The sequence below is a fragment of the Elephas maximus genome, chromosome 20 (assembly GCF_024166365.1).
Source record: "Elephas maximus indicus isolate mEleMax1 chromosome 20, mEleMax1 primary haplotype, whole genome shotgun sequence".
NCBI classification, from domain to species: Eukaryota; Metazoa; Chordata; class Mammalia; order Proboscidea; family Elephantidae; genus Elephas; species Elephas maximus.
In genome coordinates, this window is record NC_064838.1 from 66,416,229 (window position 1) to 66,428,893 (window position 12,665).

Sequence of the window (12,665 nt, forward strand, 5' to 3'; positions counted from 1 at the left end):
TTTTGGGCCTCTGTTACTTGTAACCAAATTACCTTATCAGTCATGCTTGCTGTTATTATTTAATCCTAGTTTTTAAATCTACACCCATTTTTCAGTTTGTCCTACTGTGGTGGCTTGTGTATTACTATGATGCTGAAAGCTATGCCTCTGGTATTTCAAACACCAGCCAGATCACTTACGATGAACACATTTCAGCAGAGCTTCCAGATGAAGACCTAATAGGAAGAAAGCCTGGTGATCTGCTTCTGAAAATTAGGCAATGAAAACCTTATGGATCACAACAGAACACTGGCTGCCTCGTTTGCTTTGGACATGTCATCAGAAGGGATCGGTCGTTGCAGGAGGACTTCATGTTTAGAGAAGTAGAGGCCAGTGAGGGAAGAGAGATCCTCTGTGAGATACCACGCTTTAAGAGGGCTACATGGCTCGGGAGTGAGTGCAGCCTCAATGATGGACTCAAACACGCCAGTGATTCTGAAGATGATGCAGGACCAGGCAACGTTTTGTTGTACGTAAGTTTGCCATGAGTCAGAGTCAATGTGACAGCGACAACAATTTTTTAAATAGCGTATTTCAATCGCACCACTATTTGCTTATTCTCTTTTGGCCCTGGATATAGGGCTCATGTAATGACAAACATTGTTGTTAGAGGACTTGGAGGTTTTTCCTTGTTACATTTTCTCAGAATAAACATGTTTTGGTAAGTCATTTCTTTTACCCCAAAATAAACATTCCCCCAAAATTTAAATCAGGATGACAAAAATGATTTTTTGTTGTTTTGCAAGCATTCAATTTACTTGTGAAGTTGAAAACACAGTTAAAGTGTGGATTGTTTGCAGTGAAAACCATCTAGGGCAAAAAGGTTAATGTGCTCAATTTAGTTTTAACAGTAGATGAAATATATTGCATGCAAAGAAGGCTACAGTAATTCTTCCCATTCTTATACTCACGTCCCTTTGCAGTTTGACCTTGTTGCTCCTTCATCAAGAACTGGAGTCTGTTTCCTCCTCCCCTTGAATCTGGGCTGGCCTGTGTCTTGCTCTGACCAATAAAATGAAGCGATGTTATACAACTGCTAAGTCTAGGTCTCAAGATGTCTTGCAGCTTTCACTGTCACTCTCTCATTGCCCTGAAACCTCTTTGTGGATGAATGTGAACTAGGCTGCTGGAGAGGCCAACGGTTAAGGGCTGAGGTATTCCAGCCAAAAGCCAGAAATAACTGCCAGGCATTTGAGTGAGGCTGTCTTAGAACTTTCAGCCCCAGTGGACTTTGGATGACTGTAGCTGCTTAATTTACCTCCGGAAAGACCAGCAGAAGAACTGATCTGCTGAGCCCTGCCTAAAATGCTGACCTACAAAATCAGTAACAAATAAAATGGTGGCTGTTTTAAGCTACTAAATTGTGGAGTGATTTGTTACACAGTATCAAATAAATGATACAGTAGATCTGGTGTCAGAAGCTTGAGTCTTCTCTTGTTTACAAGCCTGACCACCTCAGCTAAATCCCTTAATTCTAAGAGCTTCCTTCTTTTTTTAAATGCAGATATTTAACTATCTGCTGCCATCCGTTCCAGATTTCAGGTTTTGAGTTTTAAGTCACACAAACTCAACTCAAAGAGGCATAAGAATTAAAGGTAATTTATCAGCTCACGTAATCGAATAGTTTAGGGTTTGGTCTGGCTTCAGGTATGACTTAATTCGAGGACTCAAATGATGACATCGGGGGTCTGTGGGCCTCCACCTTTGCCCTGGGCTTTCCTCTATGTGTCATCTTCATCCTCAGGCAGGGTCTTCCCAAATGGGGCCCGCCCTGTAGCTCAAGAGAAACCCAAGAGGAAGTTCCAGGATTGACTGTCATTGGACCAACTGGAAACACGTACCTGTCCTTAGCAGTCAGGCCAGGAGGTTGAGATGCTCCAAATGGGCAAGGCTGAGACAAGTGTCCATGATGAGCCAGTGAGATGGGAAGGCAGAAAGCAGAGGTGGGGGAAGAAAGGGTTAGGCTGACCAAGACCATCTGGGGAAAAAAGAACAATAGGAAACTGGTATATTACTACCAAAAGAAGAAAAAAAGGATGCTGAGCAGGTAGAAAATAACAGATGTCCACTTCCCTATTGCATAGGCTTGCTGAGTAGATAGCAGTAATAGCTTACATTTATTAAATACTTATTAGGTGCCAGGCACTGCTCTAAGCACATATATTAATTCCTTTTAATTGTCTCAATTTAGGTGAAGTTGTTATTCTACAAATGAGGAAACAGAGACACAGAGTGGTTACACTGCTCAAGGCCATGTAGATATAACTAGAATCAGAACCCAATGAGACTGGCTTCAGAGCTGTTGCCTTTAACCATCAGTCTATACTCAAAATGGTTCTCTAGTTTTTCAGTACTGTGGGAGGCAGAATTCTATGATGACCTCCAAGATTCCAGCTCCCTGGTATATCATCCTCTTCTCTTGAAAGTGGGTGAGACCTGTGAATGTGATGTGACCATCATTCCCTTGATTAGGTTACAATATATAGCAAAACTGATGGAATAGTCACTCCCACAATTAGGCCATATAGGACTCCCTCATAGCCATACATGGGGAGATTCTCCTGCTGGCTTTGAAGAAGTAAGGTGCTATGTTTTAAGAGGGCTATGTTCTGCCCTACAGGGTTGCTATGAGTTGGAATCGACTCGATGGCACTGGGTTTTTGGGTGGGTGGTGCCTAAGCGAAGCCCTGGTAGTGCTGTGGTTAAGCTCTCAGCTGCTCACCAAAAGTTCGGTGGTTTGAACCCTCCAGCCCCTCCGTGGGAAAGGTCACTGTAGGTTGCCATAGGGTCACTATGAGTTGGAATCTACTCGATGGCAACGCGTTTGGTTTTTTTGGTTTATGTGGCTATGAGGAGCCCTGGTGGTGCATTGTTTATGTGCTCTACTGCTAACTAAAAGGTTGGCAGTTGGAACCCACCAGCCTCTCTGTGGGAGAAAGATGTGGCAGTCTGCTTCAGGAAAGATTTACAGCCTTGGAAACTCCATGGGGCAGTTCCACTCTGTCCCATGGGGTTGCTATGAGTCAGAATTGACTCTATTACAGTGGGTTTGGGTTATGTAGCTAGTCTGTGAGGGCGGCCTCTAGCTGAGAGTGACCCCTGCCTGACAGTCAACAAGAAAATGGGGATCTTGGCCCCACAACCACAGAAGGTGAATTCTGTTCAATAACCTGAATGAGGTTGGAGGAGCTTGATTTCAGCCTTTTGAGACCCTGAGCAGAGGACCCAGTTACTTGTGCTTTGACTTCTGACGGACAGAATTTTGAAAAGTGTTGTTTTTAAGCCTCTAACTTTGGTAATTTGTTACTCACACCAGCACCTTCACTTTGTAGCCTTCTTACCCTCCCAGGCCCAGCTCTCCAGTAAGGCCCACACTCACTGTTATTGTGCAACCTGCACAGCACATGGGGTTGTTTTGAGTCATACTTTAGACCTTAAGCTTAGATGTTGTTGTTAGGTGCCATCAAGTTGGTTCTGACTCATACCAACCCTATTACAACAGAACTGCCCCGTCCTGTGCTATCCTCACAATCATTATGTTTAAGCCCATTGTTGCAGCCACTGTGTCAATCCACCTTGTTCAGGGTCTTCCTCTTTTTTAATGACCCTCTATTTTACGAAACAAGCATGATGTCCTTCTCCAGGGCCTGGTCCCTCCTGTTACACGTCCAAAGTACGTGAGAAAACATCTTGCCATCCTCGCTCCTAAGGAGCATTCTGGCTGTACTTCTTCCAAGACAGACTTGTTCATTCTTCTGGGAGTCCATGGTATATTCAATATTCTTCACCAACACCACAATTCAAAGGCGTCAGTTCTTCGGTCTTCCTTATTCATTGTACAGCTTTCACATGTATATGAGGTGATTGAAAACACCATGGCTTGGGTCAGGTGTACCTTAGTCCTAAAGTGGTATCTTTGCCTCTTAACACTCCAAAGAGGTCTTTCGCAGATTTGCCCAATGCAACGTGTCTTTTGATTTCTTGACTGTGGCTTCCATGGGTGTTACTTGTGGATCTAAGTAAAATGAAATCCTTGACAACTTCAATCTTTTCTGTTTATCATGGTGTTGCTTATTGGTCTAGTTGTGAGGATCTCTGTTTTCTTTAAGTTGAGGTGTAATCCATACTGGAGGCTGTGGTCTTTGGTCTTTATCAGCAAGTGCTTAAGTCCTCTTCACTTTCAGCAAGCAAGGTTGTGTCATCTGCATATCACAGGTTGTTAATGAGTCTTCCCCTAATGCTGATGACCCGTTCTTCTTCATATACTCCAGTTTCTCAGATTATTTGCTTGGCATACAGATTAAGTAAGTATGGTGAAAAGATACAACCCTGATGCGCACCTTTCCTGGCTTTAAACCGTGCAGTATTGCCTTATTTTTTTCAAACCACTGCCTCTTGGTCTATGTACAGATTCCTCATGAGCACAGTTAAGTGTTCTGGAATTCTCATTCTTTGCAATGTTACCCATAATTTGTTTTGATTCACACATTCAAACGCCTTTGTATAGTCAGTAAAACACAGGTAAACATCTTTCTGGTATTATCTGCTTTCGGCCAGGATCCACTTGACATCAGCAATGATATCCCTGGTTCCATGTCCTCTTCTGAATTTGGCTTGAATTTCTGACAGTTCCCTGTCGATATATTGTTGCAACCATTTTTGAATGGTCTTCATCAAAATTTTTTAATTATCTTCATCACAATTTTACTTGCATGTGATGTTAGTGGTCTTACTGAATGTTTTCTACATTCTGTTGGATCACCTTTCTCTGGAATAGGCACAAATAGGATCTCTTCCAATCGGTTGGCCAGGTAGCTGTCTTCCAAATTTCTTGGCATAGACGAGTGAGCGCTTCCAGTGCTGCATCCATTTGTTGAATACCTCAATTGGTATCGTGTCAATTCCAGGAGCCTTGTTTTCCGCCAATGCTTTCAGTGCACCTTGGACTTCTTCTATCAGTACCATCAGTTCTTGATCATATGCTACCTCACATGGGGCTGGGGAGGTTATAATCACCAGGTGGGAGGATGGTAGGACTATTGTCAGGTCATTTTTGTGCTACCAGCACTTGGTACAGTGTCTGGTGTGTATATAAGTTGCTTTGTAATTGGTTGTAGAAGGAACAAAAAGTCATTCATTAATTTTCTATGGGAATCTAGAAATTTCCTGGGGCCTGGGTTGTGGGAAGGTGCTCCCAAGAACAGTTTGGTCCCAGGGCATTCACCAGCAGGGATCTAAATTGATTCTAATTTTTACTGTGGGGGCCTTTTGCACCCTCAGAGTAGGGGTAATTCATTCTCTAAATCCTTGTGAGGTTTCCCCCAGTTGCAAAACCTTTTATCCCCCGGCCACATGTCAAAGTACTTTTCAAACTTCCATTTCATTGCCTTTTTAGAGCTGTGGAGGCAGACAGGCCTGGGTTCAGAATTCCAGCTCTGCCACTCACCCACTAGAGATTCATCATTTTACTCCTCCAAGCCCTGTTTCCTTGTCCTTAAAATGGGGAAACTGATTCTTACAGAATGGCTGTAAGGAAGGACTCCGTAGAGCAGGCAGTGTGTACTCTGGGCCTTGCCCACGTTCTTCATGGCTATATTCCCAGATATCCTGCATGTGGTAGGTGACCAGTACATTTGTTCAATGGACACATGAGTTATAGAAAGAATTAGCATTCCACAAGTGGCAGCTTTTGCTATGCCCATTTTACAGAAGACAAAACTCACCTGGGGATGCTCACCCTGGTGTTCTGACTCAAATTCCACAGATTTTTCCATTTTATCACCCAACCAGACCTGCTGGGGTCGTTCTAACCTCTCTCAAAGGTCCTACTGAGGAGTGGACATCCTTTAAATAAAACAATCCGAAGACAACTGACCCCTGCAAGCATTTACAGAGAGATTCCAACAAAACCAGGAAGGACCAAATTCCAAAGCAAACAAACTCGCCTGTTCCCCACCCTGGGGGAGGGTGTTCACCGCCATTCTGCTAAAGATAGACCTAGGGCCCTCCCCGGGAACTTCCTGGCTTTTATTCGTTGGTAATCCCGAACGTAACTTTTCAAAGGCTTTTCTTTTGGAAGTGTGGGTGTGAAACTGCTTCCTTAATCACATCTTGCCGGAGGAGCTTCGAACATCTGTATATTATTTGAAATCCTACATCCGGTTGGGATGTTTGGGTGGGTGGGGAACCCTGCGTGTAAAAGTCAAACATTAGGAGCAAGTTTAACATGTCAAGATGGGTTTTAAACAGAGTCATTCAAATTAGGCAAAAAATACAAATGGCTAATTACCTTAGCTCAATTACACTTTCATCAAAAGCCCGCCTCCCCCACTTTGAGCACCAACGTAAGAAGGGGAAATAGGGCGCTTATAAGGCTAAGCGATAGAGATCTTCTCACCGAGAGCCAGGGGACAAAACTCATTACAGATAAGCCCAGTCCTCCTATTTCCCCTCAACGCCTCTGCCCGATTGCTAAAGCAGCAGCCGCTCCCGGGGTGGCTGCCAGGAAATCAGTCCTGCCCCGCGGCTCTGCTTTCACCCAGCGAGGGGTAAGAGGCGCACTTCCTGCACCCTCCCTGCGGCCAGGCCGGGGTGCGGGAACCTTCCCTCCTCTCGAGGAGCTGCGAATTGGGAAAAGTCCGCCACTGCTACATAGTGGCGCCAGGAACCGGGGCCCAGGACTCGGAAAGGCTGTATTTTGCAAGCCTAGGATCGATATCCGTCCCCTCACTCCCCCCGTCTCCCAGCCTTGGACCCGGCCAATGGAAGCACGGAAAAAAAAAAAAAACACCCCAACGCAGCCCCAGTGCAAAGGCCGCTGGGCTTTGTTTCCAGGCGGGGAATAGCGCCGGGCTGGGGGCGCGAGCAGGGGGCACTGGGGGCGCGCGTTGCCTCGGCACTGCCAGGACTGTGAAGCCGAAGAGGGACCGCCCTCATCTCCCCAGACCCTCCCCGGTACCCCCCACGTCCGCGACCCGCGAGCAGTGCGGATCAGGGGAGGAGACCCCCGCCAAACCCGCGCAGCGTGAGGCGTCCTTAAGCGCTCGCAGAACTGGAATCTGGCACAGGCACGCCGGCCCCGAATGCATCCGCCCCCTCCCTATTTCCAGGTCCGGGTTAGAACCTCTCCCAACCCCAAAGCTGCCGGAGCAGAGCCCGCAGCCCCAGGGGCCGCTGGGCTGTGGGACCCCTAGGAGGCCGGAGCCGTGCGCGGCTGCTTTAAGAGCGCGCACTGCGCGCGTCCGACGGCGGCGGCCCGTGCTGCGCGCCCCCGCCGCCGCCGCGCGCCCCTTGCTCGCTCGTTTGCTCGCTCGCTCGCCGGCTTTAAAGTCTCTGCCAGGATCCATGCTCACATGTTACTTCCTGTATGGAGGCATGGCCAGTTTCCAGCCCCGCGCTCCCGGTTCCTCCCCAGCCTGCGCCCGAGCCACAACTTTCAGGAGCATGGACTGAAGGCGCCCTCGCCCCAACGCCTCTCTGAATCCTTTGTGTTTTCCTCCGGCCGTTTCTATTTTTGGGGGCTCTTCGCTCCCGCCGCCACTTCCCTCCCGTTCCCCGATCGCAAACATGCCTCCTTCCTTCCCCGGGCCCTGGAAGGAGCTGCCTGCCTGAAGCCCGGAGACGCCGCGCCGCGCTCAGCCCCGCCGCCGCCCGCCGGCTCTCGGGTTGCGCTACGCTGCAGACTCAAGTTGGGGATCCTCGGCTGGTCGCCGTCGCCGCCTGCGGTCCCTGCCTGCCCCGGACTCGGGGCTTGGTCGCCGCCCGCCGACTCCTCGCCCTGCCCGCTCGGCGCACTCCTTTTTGAACGGCAAGAAACCCTTCTCCGCCGAGAGGAACGTCCTCAGCGTGGCTCGGCGTTCCCGGTTACTTTTTGAGATTTTCCGGGGGGCGCTTGGCGGCTTTCTGGCTTTCGGGGGCACTCGTGCCGCCGAGCGCGGGGGGCCTGTGGAGCGGGCGAGCAGAGGAAGCGCCCGGGTTTAGCGGAGGCTCGCTCAGAGGCAAGAACTTATTCAACAAGTTTACCCCCCTGCCTTCCTCTTTTCGATGTGCGTTTTCGGACATGCGGAGGTTACTGGAACCGTGTTGGTGGATTTTGTTCCTGAAAATCACCAGTTCCGTGCTCCATTATGTCGTGTGTTTTCCCGGTGAGTGCTGGCTGCGGAGGTGCCGCGGCCCCGGCCGGCGCGCTGGAGATGCGGAGTTGTCGCTCGGGCGTAGAGCTCGGGCGCGGGTCCCGGGGACCCGGGAGAGGTTGGAGGGGGGCCGGGCGCCCGGGGAGAAGAGGAGGAATCCTTTCCGTTGGCTCCCGGTGGCGTTTGGGGGGAAGCGGGTGGTTGGGCAGGGTGGAGGTAAGGACCGGCCGGGAAGGGTTCGGGGGCCGCCGGGGTCTGCTCCCGCTCGGGTTTGAGGGTGCTGGAGCTGGGAGAAAAGGGACTGGTTCTGCTGATTGCCGCCGATCGGGAGAGCCAGCGCTGTAGGGCGGCTGAGGAGGCTGGGGCCGCGGGGAGGATGGCTTTGTAGGTTTTAGGGGGGAGGTCGGGGTGCGCCCCTCGCTTCGGCGGGGGTTGAAGGAGCTCAGAGGGAGGGGACTCGCTTTGCTGCTTTCTGACCCTTTGGAAAGGGTGGTGTTTGGGGGATGGAAAGGAGGTGGCCGCGGAAGGGTTGGGGATATGGGGAGCAGCCTGCGTTCTGTTCTCGAGGGCCGGGCGCGCTCCCCCGCTCGGGGCTTGGGCGCGGGCTGCGCTTCGAAGCCAGCGCGGGGCAGCTTTCCCGGGCGCGGGGGCCTGGGCGCAGTGGGGGGTGGGGTGGGGGGTGGGCAGGGAGCAGAAGGTTTAGAAGCGACCCATTCTTTTCGAAGCGCAGCCCTGCACAGCCGCCTGGTTCGGGGCGCGAGTCGGCGGCGGGGCCGTTGCTCACGCCGGGGTGGATTTTTCTTGTCTTGTGCGCCCTGCCTACCTTCATCTTTGCTCTCTTGCAGGTTGTTAGCGCTTGGCAGACCCAGACCCGCTCATTTCTAGCTAGGCTAAGAGGGGGACAATATGGGCCATTGATGATGATAATAAATCACCGCACGTAACGGTGTGCGGCTGGGCGACTCTCTGCTTCTATCCCTGCTGGGGCAGACCCCCTCCTCATCTTCCTTTGGGGAGGGCAGCGGCCGCCGCCTCCCTCTCCCCTCTTGCAGCACCGCCCCCCCCGCAGCCTCGAGCTCCCTCAAAACAATCTGTCCCCTTCCTGGGGGTGGAGGCCACGTCCTCTGCTCTAGGCAGAAAGGGGCGATTCGGTTTTCATCTCTCACTCCCGTAAATACGGATTCCGCCCCCGCCCCATTTTTCTGCCTTCATCTACGTGCTCCCGGAGTGGGGGGTATTTGAGCCAAGAAAAAGAGGGACATGCCCCCAATGTTTCCGTTCTTCCTAGTTACAGCCGCCTGTCCCTGCGCGGCCCGAGCGCCCGGTTTTGGTGCAGCGGGGCCCCCAGCCCCATCGTGCGCCTCAGATCAGGGCGTCTTTGCTGCCCTCGGGGACCCGTCTCCGGGAGACGGGCAGAGCGTGCCACCTTTGTGGGCTCGGGGGGTGGCTCCGACGGGCAGAGAGAGATGGGGGCCCCTCAAAGCACCTTCTTTTCTTCGACAGCCCCCTTCCCTTTGCACCCTCTGCACATCCCTCTCGCCCCCGGAGCTGCACCATCTCTGGCCGTAGCTCAGAAACCCAGCCAGACGGCCGACCACGAGGACCTGTCCACTCTCACCGGGAGGCCTGTAATTTGCCTATCGGGGTCCTGCCTCCACCGGGGTCCTGGTTCCACCGGCGTCCTGTCTCAACAGGGGTAGGGGTAGTGGGACCATTTCGCTAGAGCCAGCTGCCCGCTCTCCCTTAAAGACCATCGCTTAGTCATTGTATTAATCGTCTCCCCCTTCTAGACGCCCTTCTTTGCCGCGGACTTTCCGGGTGAGTGTGGGCAGGTGTCCACAGGGGTCGAGCTTTGCCAGGACCACGTTTTAACGCGGGCAGTGGGAGGCAGTGGAGGGCTGCCTTGAGAAATAAGAGGCATTTCCACTTTGTCTTCTGGCCTTTTCTTCTGCTCGGGGATGCTGTCGGTGGGCCAGTCGTGATTTTCTTTTGACGGGGGTCTGAGGAAGCTTGAAATACAAAAATGAGACCGCCAGTGATGTTGCCTTCGTGGGGCTTTGACGGTGTCCGTCTTCCTCATTTTCTTTTGTGCCCACACTGGGAGGTAAATAGCCCTTTCCTTCCCCGGGAGCCCGGAGGATTCCAAAGGAAAGGGGCGCAGGGAAGAGGGGGTTTGGTTTGGAAAAGTGCAGCCCAAGAAGGTGCGGCAGCCTTCGGAGCCACGCAAAGTTAAAATGTCAGAGCCCTTCCAGGCACCCGCTTTTTCGGAGGGTGCCGCGACGCCGCTGGACCTCAGGGGGCGCCCCCGAGCCACTTGTCGGCCCGGCCACCTCCACGCCGCGGGGACACGCTGGGAGTGGGCTTGGAGGTGGCCTGGGCTCCGCGCTGCCCCTCCTGGCCTGCACGCTTCACCTGGCAGGGCCGGGGCTCACTTTGGGGGACACCCCCCCCAGAAGCATTTATCTGTTTGACACCTGGAATAAAAATGGTTTTGGTTTGGGATTAGGGTTCTCCTTGTGAGGTCTTAATCAAAATTCCCATTTCTTAGCTGTTTGTTTTCAGAAGCTTACCAATTTCTTAGTTGCATTTGACTTCTCAGATCCTAGTCAGGCTTTTAAAAAAAAAAACCCAAAACACAAACCCTTGGTGCTTGAGTGGATTCTGACTGATAGTGACCCTATAGTACATAGTAGAACTGCCCTGTAGAGTTTGCAAGGAGTGGTTGGTGGATTCGAGCTGCCAACCTTTTGGTTAGCAGCCTAGCACTTAACTGCTACGCCACCAAGGCTCCATTCAGGCTATAGGGTAACTGTAATTTGGGGGAGGGTTTTGGAACCACAGCCCTGGCCTGGATCTTTTCCCTGCCATCAGAAACAGTGGCTTTTAGTCTTTCAACAGTATGGTGTGGCAGGTACGGGATTCCCCATCCGGGTTAGTGTTTCCAGGGATGTTTTCCAAGTGCAAAGCAGAAGTGTTATCAAATGTAATACTACATTCTCTGACTTCTTCTAAAAAATACTCTATTATGGAAGAAATGATAAAAAAAAATTAATAGAATATAAAAAATAGTACCCACCATCCGTCCAGCACCAACAATGATCAACCCAACCTTTCATTTATACTCTTATCCTCTCCTACACCTTATTTCAAAACAAATCCCAGATCTACCTCCTTCAAATACTTGTTAGATATCTCTGATCATTGGGAACTTAAGTGCCTCCAACAAGATATAAAATGTTACTCCAGAGGGCTAGTATTTTACTACATTACATTTTCTAGCTATTCAACAGAAACTTTTTAAATTGATTTCTTCTTTGTGCCCTCAGAATGAAATCCTTCTCTTTGGTTCTGATATGTTTTGTACAGTAATTACATCTCGGAGGCTGGTGCTGGAAACCCCTCAGATGGCTAAGCTCTGCCGTGGGCGCCGGCGGTGTCAGAATTGGCCGACTTCGATTGATGGGCAGTGACTCTGCGGCTCTCCAAGGATTTGCACGTACCTGTTGTTGTTAGGTGCCCTCGAGGCGGTTCCAACTCCTAGCCACCTTACGTACAACAGAACAAACCCTGCCTGGTCCTGCGCCATCCTCACAATCCTTGTTATGCTCGAGCCCGTTGTTGCAGCCACTGTGTCAGTCCATCTCGTTGAGGGTCTTCCTCTTTTTCTCTGACCCTCTACTTGGTGTTCCTAGCAAAACGCAGAAGTAGCATTTGTGAAGTCAGCCATCTTAGTCTTAGGGATGGAGTGAGAAATCATCCAGTTCCTCCCCCCTCCGCCCCACCAAGTGTCTTGTTTGAAAATGAAGCCTCTTTATCCAGCCCCTGAACTAGACAACAGTTATGGGATAATAGCTTTGTTTCCTTCCAAACAATGTTCATATTAGAGGGTTATTGAAGCTAGAACGACACCCATTCCTGTCTCGTTGATTTGATTCCGACTCCTAGCAGTCCTGTAGGACAGAGTAGGACTGCCCCATTGGGTTTCCTAGGCAGTAATCTTTACAGGAGCGGATTGCTAGGTCTTTTCTCCTGCTGAGTGGCTGGTGGGTTTGAACCGCCAACCTTTAGGTTAGCTCTTAACCACTGAACCACCAAGTCTTTTGAAGTTAGAACGATTACACAAAGAAGATATTAACAGGACTTTTTGGAAATAGGGGAAGTTGCAGTTGCCAGAGACAGAAAGATTTTAGGACTAGGTTGGCTGAAATGAGAAAGGGGACTCTCCCATAGTGAAGATTTGGGCATCTCCTCTTAATCACGGACCTGTTTTTGCTGAATAAAAGATGTTGTTTACATGAAGCCAGACAGGGAATACCGATGTTTTAACGCTGCCAAACCAAACAAAAAGCCTTTCAGAATCATTTTCTATCTTTTGAAAAACTTACAAGTTAGCATAGTGTAATTAGTCATCCGGGTGCACCAGTTGGAATGAACTTTCTTGCCGTTCATGTGAGAGCATTTGAAATGCCTTAGAGCAGTTGCTTTTAAGGTCAC

The 12,665-nt window shown here is 50.4% G+C and overlaps 1 protein-coding gene and 1 long non-coding RNA gene across 4 annotated transcripts in view; one reads left to right on the forward strand and one right to left on the reverse strand.

The window, feature by feature from the left end:
• Positions 1-710: 710 nt before the first annotated feature.
• On the reverse strand, positions 711-7,156 carry LOC126064314 (uncharacterized). Its single transcript, XR_007514475.1, has 3 exons — positions 6,094-7,156; positions 1,881-2,017; positions 711-1,041 (listed from the first exon to the last, which is right to left on the reverse strand). It is a non-coding gene; the product is annotated as an uncharacterized LOC126064314 (long non-coding RNA).
• Positions 7,157-7,935: 779 nt separating this feature from the next.
• PTPRG (protein tyrosine phosphatase receptor type G) overlaps positions 7,936-12,665 on the forward strand; it is an 823,034-nt gene continuing 818,304 nt past the window's right edge. For 2 of the 3 annotated variants that reach the window (XM_049861694.1, XM_049861693.1), the window contains exon 1: positions 8,002-8,183. In XM_049861694.1, coding sequence (XP_049717651.1) covers positions 8,099-8,183 — 85 coding nt within the window. In that variant the 5' untranslated portion in view covers positions 8,002-8,098. Of the gene's footprint in view, positions 8,184-12,665 lie in introns of all 3 variants that reach the window. The other variant, XM_049861696.1, reaches the window with a different exon arrangement.